Source organism: Polypterus senegalus, chromosome 12 (assembly GCF_016835505.1).
Source record: "Polypterus senegalus isolate Bchr_013 chromosome 12, ASM1683550v1, whole genome shotgun sequence".
Lineage (NCBI taxonomy): Eukaryota > Metazoa > Chordata > Cladistia > Polypteriformes > Polypteridae > Polypterus > Polypterus senegalus.
Window position 1 is genome coordinate 72530139 of NC_053165.1, and position 16837 is coordinate 72546975.

The 16837-nt window shown below is 38.1% G+C and overlaps 1 protein-coding gene across 4 annotated transcripts; it reads right to left on the reverse strand.

Moving 5' to 3' along the window:
- Positions 1–2883: 2883 nt before the first annotated feature.
- Positions 2884–13984, reverse strand: dgcr6 (DiGeorge syndrome critical region gene 6). 4 transcript variants are annotated; one of them, XM_039772239.1, is made up of 6 exons: positions 13898–13984; positions 8725–8886; positions 8472–8632; positions 7712–7812; positions 5584–5724; positions 2884–3568 (listed from the first exon to the last, which is right to left on the reverse strand). In XM_039772239.1, the coding sequence occupies exons 1-6, from the start codon at positions 13927–13929 to the stop codon at positions 3485–3487; spliced, it is 681 nt and encodes a 226-aa protein (XP_039628173.1). In that variant the 5' UTR covers positions 13930–13984; the 3' UTR covers positions 2884–3484. The 4 variants fall into 4 exon arrangements, with proteins under 4 accessions (XP_039628173.1, XP_039628172.1, XP_039628175.1 ...); XM_039772238.1 differs by lacking the exon at positions 13898–13984 and adding an exon at positions 13310–13583; XM_039772241.1 differs by lacking the exon at positions 13898–13984 and adding an exon at positions 11587–11703.
- Between the last annotated feature and the right edge of the window lie 2853 nt (positions 13985–16837).

Genomic DNA, 16837 nt, shown 5'->3' on the forward strand with positions numbered 1-16837 from the left:
CCTTGCTAATAGCTAAACTGTCCCAACATTTCTTCCACATCTTTCTGAAAGGTTGTCTGCTTCAACTCCATGATTCAATATGGTTTGCTCTAAGTTTTCCCCAACTTTTGGCATAAAGATGTGCTTCCTTGCTTCCAGTTTAGGCTACATACACGCACTACAACCTCCTCAAATAAATACAGCAGACATTAGTCTCCAATTTCGTCCACAACAACGCAAACAACTCCATAGCTATACCAATCTGATACACCAGCTCAACGCTACAATGTGGACGTGTGAAAAACGCACACATAATACACACAGACTGGTTCATATTTATTTGGCCTTTCCCTGATTTGATCCTGGTAATTACATCTCATTTACTTGATCGGAATAAGGTTTTCTTCAGTGAAGGGTGACCTGACATAGAGCAGTTTCTTTTGATAATGTCTACTGTGCTGCTTATTATGCATCTTAATTGCATTTTGAACAACAGAAGGCTACACCCATTCACAAAGGGCAGTTAATTTACTGGTTACTACAGTTTTGCGATAAATCCCATTGCCAGTGACATTACTGTCCTTTCAATGATGTCTCTGCCGATGTATGTAAGGCCCATGTAGGTGAACATGTATGTCCTGTGTTTTCAAAAGTCATTCCTTAATTAAAACAGTGATGTGGAAGTAGCATGTCCATTATATGATTCACTTTTTTTGTGTGATCTACATTACTAATACCTTTGAGCAAAATAAATGTTACCCTTAGATTCCTTGTGTAAGAAAACCATCAGTTGGACATACATCTTTAATTAAAATAGCTTCAGGTTAAGTTAAAAATAAACAAATCACCAGATTGCAACACCTAGGAGCTAACGCTGTAATCAGATATACCATAAATGCGAGATTCAAAGTATGAAATTCCACCATCAAACAAATTGCTAGAAGTCAGACAATTCTGAGAAAAACAAGCTAAATAAATTCTAGCACTGTCCATTCGTCTTACTCATTTGTAAATATAAAAAAAAATAAATACAACCTGGCCCACCTAACAAATGCTTTTTTCTTAGTCAAACTCCACATGGAGTGAAATTATACACATTTAATATTTTAGGTTTGTCCTTTATTTCCAAGAAAAATGCATTTGCTTTGTTTTGTTTTGGAGACCAATTGGCAAATCATCAGTAACCTCAAGTTTCTCCAAAACATGCAACCTGGAAAACCACCCGAACCACAGTGAAGTGGAAGGTGAAACACAACTGGTACACAACCAGTCCAATACCACATGAATCATTCAACACGGTTAAGGGGAACTCCCATTTTAACTGACTAGTTTCTCAAAGCTAAGGATATGCTTCATGGGAGAAGAATCCAGAAGGTCACTTATGCAAAATGACACAAAGCTTTAACTTCACTGTAGAAACATGCTAGATTGGAATCTCCACCTCCAGTACTACTGTGGCGTCAGGTGCCCAGCTTTTGCCACTTTTTCCTTTGTTTTAATTGACTTGCTAAGATTCAGGCATCTTACATTTTTCCTTTTTTCCCCATAGCAATAAATGCCAAACAATCATGAGATACAAGGTGAACCAACACATAACCAGCTTCCCTTCATCCATCATTCAATATCTAAATAAAGAAACGTGATGCTCTCAGTAATGAAGATTTTCTCAGGTTTGCAAAACATTTGGATGGTGAACTAAGAAAAATCGACAGTCTTGGAAATGTCTGATGTAGCAGAATGAGAGCAGCAACAAGCCATGGAATCAAAACAATGAGATTAATAAATAACAAGAATGAGATTCTAATTAAGAAAGTGGTTGAAGTTTGAAGCCACGACTTTGAGGATCATCTGTTGGCTCACTTCACATCTGTGTTATTTAATGGAGAGAGAGAAAAAAAAAAAAAACCTAATTCATAAGATAGAATCTTAAAAAAACACAAGTTATTTTAAATAAAGAAGAAAAAAGTACATTTGCAGCAAAAACTGCTCATTAATTACAAGAAGGGTTAGAATGGAAACCAGCAGCCACAGTTGTGATCCATAACTGGGTTTGGAGAACTCTGCACTAGATAAAACTGTTTTATTGACTTTACAAAGCAACTAAGGCAGTGCAGCAGTAATGATATAAAAAATAAAAACCCTACAAGTGAACACCATTCTCTCCTTTTCAAGCACTCTTAACCAAGTTCATAGTTACAGCAAGTCAGAGCCTATTCTGGCAGCACTGGTCACAAGGCTAGAATGAACACCAGGAAAAACCCAACTGCAAATCAGCAAGTTACCAAACCGGTTTCTCTTTGGAGATACAAATAGAGTACAAGAGAATTTGGACTTCCTTTGCTCAAGCAGTTTTCTTAAGTTACCATACAGAATGTTCCATTTTTAAAGCCACAAGATTTAGGCAAGTCACTCCTTCTCTATTGTCGCTCACACCCATATTGGGTTGTAATCACTTATCCACTGCCCAAAATCCACTAAGGAGAGAATTTTTTTTATGTATTTAGTGCTATGGTGGAACACACAACTTTCCGTCATTCAAACTACTTGTGCGTCCATCGATCCACCCTTAACCAGTCACAAAAGCAGTCATAACCAAAGTGTGAATAGCTTTTCTACACCATGCATGGAAGCTTTCTGGTTGATTAGAAACTGGCAGTAGTTCAAACTGTTACAGCAATCTCAAAACCAGTTTTTTACATGAGCTTTAACTACCCCAAAAAGGGCTGAATAGACACGTTTGCCAAACCTTTGCCTTCATGTCAAACAAATGCAACACTGTAATCTGCAGATGGATCAGTCATTTGAGCTGAATTGTTATCTACTTTTATTAATTACAGGAACAAAAGAAAGCTTTTAAATGGTTTCCCAGCATTAAAAAAAAAAAAAAAGAAGACAACTTGTGAAACCGTTGAAGAGTGTTTAATAAAAAAAAAGTTTAAATACACTATACAGGTACTTATTAGATAACATTAAACACTGAAATTGTATAAGAATTCAAAGTGCTACGGCAATAGGAGAATGTGCAAGAAGCCCAACATCTGTGTGCGTCTCTCAATGTCCTACTTTTCCTGATCCTTCTGGATTGGCATTAGTTACTTTTGCATTAATAACAGTTCTTACCTCCACTTATTTACATACATACATTGCACGCATCCATTTGAAGACTTCTCCACACATCTAAAAAACACAAGGCACAAAACACTGAGTATTTGTGTGTGTAAGCCTTTCAGTCTGTGATACCATATTTAACAGTTACAAAGTCCAAAGGAATGGCTTTTACTTCACTGTTCATTTAAAGCCACTATCAGCAGACAACCATTTAAATTTGAAAGAAAAAAAAAAAAAAAAAAAAACAACCGTTCAAACACACTGAAACAAAGCTGGGCTGTTTTCAAAGACTTGCTGATGTACGGTAGAGTGAGCAGCTTCATAAGATAACACTTGTGCGGCTTGGCTTTTCAGCAATGTCCTCGACGTTGAGACTTGACACTTGTTTGCATAACACTTAAGGAAGACAGCGTCCAGGTTGTGCTTCCTTTTGCTGAAGTTTTAGAATCAGTTCAAACAAATTCATTTGCAGTGTTAACTCCTGAAGTAAAACAGAGAAATAAAACTGTGAAGATCCCCTATAAATGTAAAAACATTAAGCAGAAAAATTGGGTTATTTATTTAATTCTCAGAGGAATAATTCAGCCAAAATGTTTTTTTAATGTTAGTGACCCTATATATTTTGTAGTGATGGCCAAGAGAAATGTTTAATCTCATACTTTCATGAGCAACAGATCTTTTGTCAATCTGTCCACTAGTACTCTTAAACAGTCAAAATGCATTAGGTTTTACGACAATATCTACTATATAACAAAACACTAAAGTCTGTGTGTGTCTGCAGTCCCTCTGTGCAATCTGATTAGTCAGTTTGGCTTTGGTAACACGACTGAAAAAGGAAGTGCAAGTGTGAGATACATGAGGAGAGGTAAAGACTTAGAAGGTGAAACTCCGCATGGCTCCTAAGACAGAAGTAAAAAAAAAAAAAAAGTCGAGACACTGATGGAGAAATATTGGAGGTGATAGATGGGGAATTCAGCAACAACAAAAGGAACAAAGGAAATATTTATTTTCTTAACACATTATAAAAATATACCCAGGCAATGCCAGGTGCCTTGGCTAGTCCACTATATCATAAAACACTAAGGCCTGTGTCTGGTTACTTTGAGCAATCTAATTAGGCAGCTTGGCTTTGTTGGTGCAATTGGAAAAGGAAGTGAAAGTGAGAGATACATGAGGAGCACCACCAGCTTAGGAAGAACCCCAAGTCGCCTTCAAAGTCAAAGAAAAAAGTAGGAAGGAGATGAGCAAGGGACCTCAAAATAAAGTCTGAGAAACACACTTTATGAAAACTCACTTGAGAGAGGGAGTGCCAGGTCAAGAGAGGTTCAACACCCAAGGATAACGAGGAATGAATGAATGAATGAATGAATATGTGAATTCAAGTCCTTCCCTCCACCTGCCTGATGGACAAAAGTCCAGCCCAGTAACAGCTTATTCACTGGTGACTTACCTCATTTGAGATACAATTGGCTCCATTTCTTTATTTTTACCAATTAAAGACGAGGCAGGTGAATTGACTTGCTCAATGTCAGACAGTATCAGTATTAGAATTTGAACTCAAAAACTTGCGTTTTAAAGTCCAAAGCCTTAACCATTATGCCACACTGCCTGTTCATGCATTTGGAGCATACAACTGGTATGTTGGATACTGTATATGGATTATGTGACAAGTTTTTCACAAATGTTTTAATATTGCTTTAGGCTCTTCAGCATTAAAATTACCCTCTATATCATTAAGTTTGTTATCTCCATTATCTCTGCCATCTCTACAAACCAAATGTGCCAAATAACAGATTAAACATTTTCATGTTTTGGGCAGAGTATTTCTTTAATTCAAGTCAAAATAGTTTGTGTCAAACAATGGCCAGCCATTATGTGCTTCAGTTTTACTCACAAAAGTTTTTTCCGGAAGAGATTTATTTAACAATATTTTATTAAGAATACATACTTTTGAGACATAGTGAGCATACGACTGGAGGACTTGATATGTGGATTATGCAACACAAGTAATGCAAGACTTTATGTTTAAATGGATGTGGATGGTCAAAATTAATTACAGAGATTACTATGCAGAGATTTGGTTTTCGCTTTGACAGTAAAAAGACTATTGATCAGTGCCAAAAACGGCAAGAGAAATCCACTGTGATTCAACGTTGTATAACAAGGAAATGTGAAATCATCCTAGGGGGTGCATACTTTTTGTTTAGGCCCTGCATACTTCATGATCTATATACATGCACACACTCCAGTGGTTTATGCAAAGAAATGAGCAAACGCAATTCCACTATGTGGTGGTTTTGCTGACTGATATCTCTAACATTCAGACCTGGTAGTGAAAGCACAAAGGCCATGTCTAACTCCCAACAAACAACTGTTCTACTTTTTTAGACTTAATCTGTTAAAACTTTAAAAAATGCAAAGCACTGTGATAAGATTCAACAATTTGCCTTGCACTTTTACATGAGGTTTAGCTTGCAAATACGTATAACCATCTACCTGTGAATTAGTTGTAATGTAGAATCCTGGCACTCCAGCCTTCTCCAAAGTGTTCTGCTGGTCAACTACTTTTTGGTCTAACTCAAGCACAATTTTTTCATCCATCATTCTCTGCTCATCTTTGACACGTTGTTCCAGATTCTAAGATAAACAAAAAAATATTACAAATGCAAATTGGTGCTATGGAAAATGGAAAACAGATACTTCAGAACATTTGGAAATTGTTTTAAAAATTAAAACTCATGTAAAGTAAACCTTCAGTCAACTCATCCCACTTTTAGTGAATTCTAGTGAATACATGTTATAAATTGACAGCATGTCAACTATGCTTGACCCTTACACTTTTAATCACGGAAATCTCTCAGAATGTTGAACACATCCTCACATTTACAAAAAGATTCAGTAGCTTGAAGAACATTCTGCAACATTTGCACACATACAAACAAGCGCCTTGCTACACACATATACACCTGCATTTTTACTTCATCTTTGCAGTGCATGCAGAATATTCTAAGTGCAGAAACTCCTTTCCAGAGCTCACCTGATGTGTGAGACACTGTGGTTTGATTCATTGCATGCTTTAGACTGCTTTTTATGAAATTAAATGTGGACTACTAAACTAACTTCAGCTTGAAATGTTCAGAAGTGTGTTAGATGGGACCTATTTCTCTTGACATTGCAAACTTATATAAGCTGTAAATACTTAATAAGTAATTTTACCATAATATAAAAATACCACAGTGCACAGATGAATAAACACTTTACTGATGGTTTCCAAGTATCAATAACACCAAAAGAACCCTTTAAGCTCTTTTTACATAACATTATATGAGTAATAGAAGATTAAATTCACTGGTCGAAAGATTCTTTCATAGAACAAAAGTACTTTTCATGCAGATTTCAAAAAACATACTTAGCATTTTTCAGCCAACCATTGTTTTAGTGATATGTCTTTTTAAGTCTCATTTAGTATATAGCGTTTGATCAGTTCTTAAATTTTGACTACAATATCAATACCAGCTTTTGGACCTCAGTACCATTATAAAAAATGGTTCCAAAATAAATGCTGGATGACTTCAAAAGCCCTTTGTCTTACTCTAGCCTCCCTGGTGTGTGACACTGCTGCGCAGCACCCAAGCGTGAGAAGTGACGAAATAATAATGAAGTCCTCATTATGCCAAAGCATGTGGTTCCCCTGGGCTATAGAGCAGCATGACTGAAAAGCTGACATTTACTTCCAATACCAAACCATTATGTATTTAAATGTATTAAAATGTTTTTCTTGCTGCTTGTGAACATTTTATAACTTTATGGACTTTCTTCTACAGAAATATTGGAGCATGTATGGCAAATGGTTTAATTAGGACATTTCTGAAACAGAAAAGTGACACCAAGGCAATGAAGTCCCAGTATGTTTGCTCACGACTTCTGCAACCCTTAGATATTTTTCTGAGGCAAAGCACAGTACAACATTGTAAACTTATGTTTCAGGTGAGATACCTTCAGCATGTGTTTATATAGTTTTAAGTATACAGTATGTTTATTGCAAATTTTATTCATGTGTCATTTAAAACTTCAGCATGACAAAAAATGGACTGAACTGATATTTGAATCCACCACGAAAATTACTCCCATGTTCACCTATGTTGATTAATGCGACCAAATAAAAATTGTTTCCCATCAATTTCCTTGTAGATGACCATAAAAACTTAACAGCCTAAATATTACAAGAGTTTTGGAATAAGCACAATGTTGCCTTTGTCAGCAGCTAATCGAAAAAGATCATCATGTTCCTAATATGAAAAACGTTCTGTAATCTCACTGGGTGAAAAAGAAAGTAATATTTCAAATGCATTGAGATAATACTGTGAAACGCTTTAAGAATGAGAGTGGGGATGGAAAAAAGAAGAGAAAAAAAAAAAAAAAGGACACCTGCATGGTACAATACCAAGTGTAAATAACCAATAATAAAATTCAAATTTCTTTCTAACCGAAAGTGGATGAGCAATCAAATTACAGATCTTTCCCCATTAATGTTACCTTACAAATACAACACACCAAAGTTTAGGATAGGATGGTGTGCATTTCAGACAGGAAGTACACTATGCAGCACTTTTTTTTGTTTTACCTCGAGCTCTCTCTGCTGGGCGGACCGGAGAACGGCCAAGTTGTGAGTTTTGCAAGACTGCAGGGCTTCCTTATGCTTCCTAACCATTTCCTGTTTAAGCACTAAAAAAAAAAAAAAACACAACAAGAGAAACATAAGGAATCAGCATGTGATGTCAAAGAAATAATTTTATAACAACAAAATTGCTCGAATAAAATTTTTATGGTCCTACTTTAGACAGGATAGGACCACATAAACATTAAAACTGTTAATCTAACTTAGGTGATTTCACTGAATAGCTTTTTCTTCTTTAACAGAGTCAGGGGAAAAAAAAAGTCCAGATTAATATTTACTTATTCACTTACAACATTTGAGAAATACAGACTGGTTACACTAGTTTTCTTTCTCCATTTCGAGCACAGGCAGGTGAAGTGACTTGTGCATAGGCAAACAGTGCCATTAGCAAACCACTATGCCACACTGCCTGTGAACATACAGATTAATATGTTGGTATGGAGTTACAGGACAGATGAGACTGCTAATAGCACCAGGCACAAGTCAGTCTAGGCTGCACCACATCAAATAAAATGGACTCATCATTTTAAAAAGCTCATCTTACTTCTATAGAAAGAAACTGAAAAACCTCACACTAATACAAACAGAACATGCTAAGATGATGAGAGGGATTTGCACTTCCATTCATCTCCATCCATTAAGCAAACAAACCTAAGTTCAAAATCCAAATACACTCCCAATGGAGCAAACTATTAATCCCACTTACTTCTGTGTTCAGTGTGCAGCTTTTGACGCTGGTTATACAGGTTTTTCTCTGTTAAATGCTGGATGTCCAGCAGACCTCGGGCAATCTCAAAAACCGTCCCATCAATTAGTGCCAATGCAAGATCACTGAGCATTGTGTAAGAGAGACGCTGCTGGAATGAACTAGAAGATGGAAAATAATATGACACACCATGAACACTCTTGTTCAACATGTTGTTAACATCATGTGAAGTGGTCCTCCTTTGTCACTTTACCTCGGCAAGGCTTTGACCAAGTTCTGCAACTCAGACAGTAGGTAGTAATGCCTCTCTTGTTGCTTAGTTGTGTCAGCTGCACTCTCATATATGGCATGGTAGCCTTCCATTTTTAAATTCTGGTTTCGTGTCCCCTTCCAGGATTTCTGCTTTGTTTCACATCTAACATTAAAAAAAGAAATAAAAATAATCAAAGTGAGGTATCAACATGCAGCATTAGTAAATTAGATTTGCCAGTTTCCTCCCCCAATCCAAAAAAAGCTGGATTGGTGATGCTGAATTGGCCCTTGATGTATGTGTATATATGTGTGTATTCACCCTAGTGCCCAGTCCGGGAATCCTGCCCTGTGCCTACTTGATGCTCACTGGGTAGACTCCAGCTGCCCTGCGACCTTGCTCAGGACAAGTGGGTTTAGAAGATGGATGGATGAATAATATGTTATAGTCCACCAACAAAACAATTTAGAAAACCTCCAGATGGCAGACTTTTTAAAATTTTGTTGTCATGGAAAACAATATTATAATTCCTGAAGAGTCCAACCCAAGCAGCATTAGTGACTTGCTTATGGTTTTATGTTAAAAGACAAAACTATTAGTTCTAGCAGTTAAGGACCAGACCAAGCATTCATCAATGCAAATACTCTACCATTTTCTATAAACTTTGTTTGTTTTTAAATCGAATGCAAAGCCAACATTTAGAGTTAGAGAATTAGTTCTGTTGGTTTTTTCCTACAGTTCAAAGGTTAGGTGGACAGGTAATGCTGAATTGGCCCTTGATGTATGTCTGTTTCTGTTCACCTTGCAATGGGCATGCACCCCATCCAGGTATTGTTCGTGCCTTGTGGCAGTGCTCGCTGGGTTAGGCCACACCTGTCCTGCCACCCTACTCTGGATAAGTAGGTTTAGAAGACAGATGGATGAATAATAGGTTATAAACAATAGAAGAAACAAAAGTGTAAACAAACCAATTTAGAAGACATCCTGGTTGGCCAGTTTTGTTTTGTTTTTTTTTTGTTTTTTTAAATACTTTTCAACACAAATTTTGTGTGCCACTTTCTGACTCATAGATATGACAAAACCCCCAAATATGATATACTGTTTGACTCGTCTTGATGTCTAGTTATGCAAGACATCAAGCTTTTGGAGGTTCCTCCCTGTTTTTGGCATTCTACACTTGAAAAGATCCAATTTTGTGCAAACACTTACACCCTTAATATAAAATGGTAAGCCAATAAGTGCATCCTGTGGAGTCTCTGTAATGTTTAAATGAAAGTAGATATTCCCACTTGCCATGTGACCCACTGCGTCAAATCCTCCAAGACAAAATCTAAAAAAATAAAGACTACTTAACGTTTCTAATGAATAGAACACTCAGTGGGAGTTGAGTAGTCCTTCTGTCTGGAACACCTACAGATTTTAAATCCCGCTTAATTGGAGATTTTTTTCTTCTTTTGTCCACTGTGGCCATCTGACCTTGCCATCAGAGATATTTTGAGACTCAAAAGCCAATTCCATATTTTAGGACTCTTACTTCTCTTATTTATATACCCATTTAAAGGAAATATGCATTAGATACTTAAAAAATGGGAGACCTTTAAAAATGGGAATTGGTAATATAGGCATGTGGGGAGTCAATTTCTATTATTTTGAGGTTGTTGATCACAGATATATTTTTGCCTTTTTGATACTTAACCAGTGTTCCTAGCTCTCTAAGAGCCACTCCCATAAGATTAAACATGACAAATTTCTAACATATGCATGCCAGCTATTGTTTTACACCGAGGTGTGCAAAGTTGGCCTGGATGTTGTCACTTTTAACCCAGTTGCTTAAATAGAAACCAATCCTGGTCAATAATGATCTTATTTATTTAAATGTATGTGTTGTTAGTGTTTGAATTCTACCATGTCATTCTTATATTGCAAATTTGTACCTTTCCAAGAAAATCATCCAAATGATTTGCAGCTTAAAATAGAGTAAATCTCAGTCCACTTTTTTCTCTTTCATTTTCTTCTAAATATTTTATAAAACCACATAGTTCATGATGAACACACACAGGTGGAAATAGAAACCATTTGCAGAACTGCTGGTTCCTTTCTCATTTGCATCTTATTGCTAATGAGAACCAATTTTAAAACGATAAATGTAGCTGTTTAATAAAACAAACAAATAAGAAGGGCAAGTCTCAACAAGCAAGTCAACTAAAATGCAGAAAATAGTGGCTTTAGCAGTAAGTACATCATCAGCAATAACTGCCTTCCCATTACCTGCAATAACTGCAGACGTCCAGAACGGACGTTGTTCACCTGTTTTAGACTATTTCATGGTCAATAATTACGAGTATGATTTTACTATTGATGTCTAAAAACCTAGGCTGCTGCGGACCTCTGCCAGTGGGCACAAAAAGACAAAAGTTCCAATAAAATCAAGAATATTTACACGCTAAACATTTAAACTGAAAAAAAATATTTGAACATTTCAAAACTATTCTTGAATTATTTGCTTCTACCTCATTTAAGTTATTACATTTCTTATAAAACTTACGAATTAGGGCATCTTAACGGCAATTCAAACTTTTTTGAAAAGAATTCAAGATAGACCAAACTCATCACTTTAGATAAAGCACAACTGTGTACTTTCAGGCGTTAGAGCACAAGAAGCATTAGTGATCGTTAAAAGCCGCTAGTTGAGTACTCGTTTTAAATCGAGTACAATGAAAAGATGTTACAAAGAGGGGGCGTCCCACACTGAAAACGTCGACACAACGACGTCGGTTCATTTACGCGAAGGCGAAGTGGGCTAAAGACGTCTTCTGATAAACAAACAGAACTTCAAAAGCACAATATTACAATGGAGCGACTCACGGAAAAAGACCGAAGAGAAACCGTTAGGTGAGCCGGGCTCTCCATAGTCAAACACAAAACGACAACAAGAGCCACTTCTGGATTACTAGGACCCTCCTCACTCCTGTGACACGCCTACGAGTCTGTCCAAGAAACTGCCCGAGTAAAACGGCGGTCACGTGACAACAATCTCGGCGTTCACGGCGGTTATATAAAATGCCGGTCTTTGATTTTAAGAACGTCATGGCTTTCTTGCTTACACAGATTTAAGTTAACAGGTGGTGGCATTATCTTCTACGACAACAAATACATTTAAAACGTGGCTGTGCGTTTAGACTACACAACAGCCGCGCACATTTACGTATGTAAGTTCTAACAGACAAAGCGTCTGAATGGAAGTGCAAAAAGTAAATTAAATAAAAGTAAAAATAAATCACTTTACGATAATAAATGCGCAATTCGGTTACTGGGGGCCTATTATTCGGGCACTTCTAATTAACCTTGATCTACAGTGCGTATTTCTTGTCGCATTAAAAGCAAAAGTTGCTCCTACAACCATGACGGAGTCCGGAAGAAAGTATTTTTAATGAGGTTTAAAATACTGTACTGTACTTTAAAAGAGACACAGTAGCCACCTAGTGGCGAAACGAGGCAAAAGCTTGCTGGATTCCATTGCACCATGGCACGGCACGTACTGGAGCGCCGACTTTAGAAATACAAATAAAATATGTAAACGACCGCATTTTATCTGTCAATCATCTTTGGATAATGCTGAATAGGAAAGGCGCTATATACAATCACACAGCTAACTCGCCCTTTCACCTCCCAGCGCTCACACTGGCAAAGCAACAGAATGCCGATGACATATAAGGATCTCTTTGTCCCTGTAATGCATTTTGGGATGACGTTTTTATGAGAGGCACTATATAGAATCGCACAGATCACTCACCGAAAGCGGTGGTTTTCTCTACCTTTGTGGCCCAAGAACCGAGCGCAATTAGAAATGCTTAATATAACCCAAGGGCCGTGGTGAAACGAGTGTGATACAACAAGACGGATATGATTATTACGTTTGTTATTGTATGAGCTGCACAAAGATACGTAAAGGGGGTTTAGAGATAAAGCGTGTGCTTTATTAACTTGCACCCCAGTTGCCGAGACATACTGCTGTAAAGCATTTTGGGACGACTTGTATCGTTACAGGCGCTATATTCGCACAAACGTACTCGACAATATTAGGTGATCATGCACACGTCGCTCATACTTCTGAATTTTCTAATGTAAAAAATTGACAGTCGAAGCACTACTGTGAATTTAAAGGAGCTTTTACAAAAATCGTCACCTGAACAAAGACTGCGCGCTTATTACCTACTGGAACAAACATTACAGCATCGCAACAATAAAAATAGCCGCAAGTGGTCGCCCTTGTCCGGCAAATTTGTACAAGTATTCCAGCAGCTGGATAAAGTTGGTCCAAAGCGGCATTTCCTAATCTCGGCAGGGCTTGTTTATAAAAACAACGCTACGTTTACTTAATACGTCGTAATATACGTGTGTGCCGTGTCCACCTCGCTCCATTGTGACTTATTCAATACAGACCTTCCACGCGCATTGAGAATTACTGGGAAGTCGCCTCAAAGTGGATGAAAGAAACAAACCAAAGAAAGGCAACCGATGTGGAAAAACGAAGGGACATAAACCAGGAACTAACGGCCATATCGGAAAAAGGAAAATAAAAACTTACAATTCCAAAGCTGCATGATTCTTCTGGATTAAATGAGTCGGTAATGATGTAGCCATGAAAGTAGGCGTTCCTTTATATTGTCCAGATATACTAGTTTAACCAAATATCCCGGAAAAACAAAAAAAGCGCAAACTTAAGTAACTAATCTATGTTGGGTGCAAAAAAAAAAGTCACCCACTGTTGGATTTGAGGCGCGGGATGAGCGTCGCAAAACACGAGCTGAAACACGCCCGCCAAATTTGAAAGTGACATTCCATTGGACAGTCCTTACGTCTATCAATGAATCGACCAATCATTCTAGGGGAAAAATGTGCACAACGGCGAGGTGTCCAATCGGCGCGATTTCTTAACAAATCGCTCGAGGAAGTTGGGGCGACGCCGGTGTGTTTTAGGAGTCTCGTGTCAACAAACTGAAACATGCAGGTTTCGTAGTGAACGCAGAAAGTTTTAGTGAGCCCTAGTAGAAAAAAAACAGTGCTACACAGGTAAAATCCAGTGAGGGTGAAAAGTAACTGGCAATGTAGTAGATAAAGTGTACGGTGGTTCTGGTGAAGGCGCCGCGACTGTCGGTAGATTGTGTTTTCTTACCCTTTAGCGTTTCTTTTATTTCTTGTACTCATGGCGTTTCACGGTGTGTATTGTGAGGTTATTTACCTCCCCAATATTTAATACTCGGAACCAAAAATGTGAAAGTGTCGTCAGACGCGTATGGGTTCCCAGCGCAAAGCAAATTACGCAACGGCGTTCACCAAAACGCAGCAGACTCGGCTGGGGTTCATTTGAAGAGGGGCGACGTCGACAGCTACGAAGTAGTCACGTGAGTATCATGGCTGATTCTTTTCATCATTTAGTTGGATACAAAAAGTCGGATTGTCACTAAGCACATCTCCCCGTTTACAGCTGAACTCTGTAAACATAATTTGAGGCCCTCCAGATGAATTAGTGGTGTTCAAAACCTCAGCTGATCAACTTCTTTTTCTTAGGCGCATTAACGCCACCTAGTGAAGCGGAGTGTAATGAGGCAGTACAGGGAATCCAATACCCACCATGCATAACCTACAAAATTAAATTACCACCCAGTCGCTCTCAATTAAGCAACATTGTATTACCCAACAATGTTTAAGTACTTCAGTATCTTTTTATGAGTTTTTTGGGATCATTGGCAATATTCAACTAAAGTATCCCGTGTGACATGCTTATTTCCTATAGTCTACTTTCTCTTTATAACCTTTACATTCTAATCTTACTCTTTCGGCAGCTCCCGTTAGGGGTTACCACAGCGGATCACCTTTTTCCATCATTTCCTGCCCTTGTCATCTTGCTGTTTTACATCCACCACCTGCATGTCCTCTCTTACCAGTTCCATAAAGCTTCTCTTAGGCCTCCGATCCGTTATGGAAATCTGTATTGTTGTCCGCATATTGGTCTGGCAAAATTTTACACCTGATGCCCTTCCTGACATAACCCTCCCCAGTTATTCAGGCTTGGGACCGTAACGAAGAGACACACTGCTTTGTGCATCCCCTGTGGCTGGGTTATAAGCTTTACATTCTAATAATATGTGTAAAACTGCTTGTGGAAGTTAACCCCTTCTCCATTTCCCAAGCATGTGCTCTTAAATGTGAAGCTTAACACCCCCCAACCCTTACCTTTATTGCCCCGCCCGCAACTCCACACCTACCATTTGCTCTGTTCAAACCAATCTATTTTGCTATATGGCCATGGTCTTTCATTGTTAACAGGTGCATCAAATCCAGCACATCCCCATGTGAATGTCCATTGACAAACATTGGGCCCGGCTAAAGATCCCAGTAACTTTAAACATCTTAAACAAACTATAAGTGCCATTATTATGAGGTTTGAGGATCAACGACAGTGCAGCAATGAAGTGGTAGACCAAATAAACTCATAGAACCGGACCACAGAACACGGACAAATTGTCTATCCTATGTGCCATTACTCACAACAGAGTTTCAGACTGCCCTGGGAGCAACCCTTAGCACAAGAGCTGAAATCGTTTTCAGTAAATCTTATACTTAATTTCACAGTAAACTTTTTCAAAGGTACTATGAGCTCAAAAGCACTAAATTGTAAATAATACTAAAAAAAATCCTTTCTGCCATGTCTGATCTGCTTTTTATTTATTTTACCCATGTAACATACATTTTAATTTAACATTTATTTGCTTAGCAGGATGCTTTTATCCAAAGCAACTTACAAAGGAAGCCAACATAATTGATTTACGTTAGTCTTGGGACAGTTTTGAACAAGAGTAGCAGGACAGGTTACACAAAATGATCACCATAAGTGAAGAGCTATAAAGGTAGCATAACAAAGGAAATGGTCAATTAACATTATGACTGATATCCACACAGCAAAAAACATTTGTTAACAATTTGACAGATATTCACAGAACAGCATGGGTTTTAACTGCTTCTTAAACACATTGAGGGAGTCAGGATATTTGATGGAGGTGGGAAGCTCATTACACCAGCTAAGAGCTACATATAAAAAGAGTTTGGAGTTAAATTTTATGTGATGCATTAGTGGCATCTCCAGATGCTCCTCACTGGTAGACCTGAATGGGTGAGAAAGAGCCAAACACCTCAGCAGTGTCTCCATATACACAGGAGCTGACCCATTAACTACTCTGTTGTCATGCATCAAGGAATTAAAAATAATGCATCCTGTGACATGCATCCATTGAATACAAGATGGGCCTCTACATTTTGGACCATCTGCAGTGGACTAATGGCATATGTAGTAGTAAGACACAGTAATGCAGATGTAACTAGACTAAAGCCAGAGCCCAAAGTTGTGTTACATATTCAGTCAGATTTGAGGTTGATATACAGTGAGAATTTGCATTAACGGAAGATAGTTGTAATGTGGTAAGAGAAAGACAGCTGCTCTTCTATCACACCTCAAAGTCGCCTACTGACTTGGCAAGTGTTAGTTAAAATGAACCAAGCTGTGCAGGATGGAGAGTCGAACAGACTGGCTGGCCAAGATAACAAGAAGCTATGTCTTTGCCATGGTTTTCCTTCATCCAGGTTGAAATCTCAGTAAGACAGGCAGATACTGTAGCGGACACCATGTTGTCATCTGGAATGAATGACAGGTACAGCTGTGTATTGTCCGCATAACACTACTATGAGAAACCATGAGATTGTATGATGAGACTCTGTGAGGTGATGATGAGAGAGAAGAGTAGAGGACCTAGCACTGATAGTTGGGGTACCCCTGTGTATGTCTGATGCTCCTTTGACATCTCTCCTTGCAAGTGCACACTGTGGGATCCGCCCAAGATGTAGCACTCAAACCTTTTGAGAGCAACTCTTGTGACACCAAGGTCGGAGAGAGTAGCAAGAAACATCGCGTGGTTGACTGTCTCATATTTTATCACTATTTTGGGCTAAGCCAAGTAGAACAGGTAGTATATTGTTACAGCACAGACTGGATATTTTTTCCTTTTCAGTCTATAGATTTGAGATTTCCCATGCAGGTACTTTTCACAATGTCAGATTT

Excerpts from the sequence above, each read along its gene's own strand:
- dgcr6 (XM_039772238.1), bottom strand. The coding sequence starts at position 13,365 with ATGGCTACATCATTACCGACTCATTTAATCCAGAAGAATCATGCAGCT. Across the intron at positions 8,887-13,309 it reads AATCATGCAGCTTTGGAATT|ATGTGAAACAAAGCAGAAAT; the intron begins GTAAGTTTTTAT and ends TTTTAATGTTAG. Across the intron at positions 5,725-7,711 it reads CCCAGCAGAGAGAGCTCGAG|AATCTGGAACAACGTGTCAA; the intron begins GTAAAACAAAAA and ends TGTTTATCTTAG.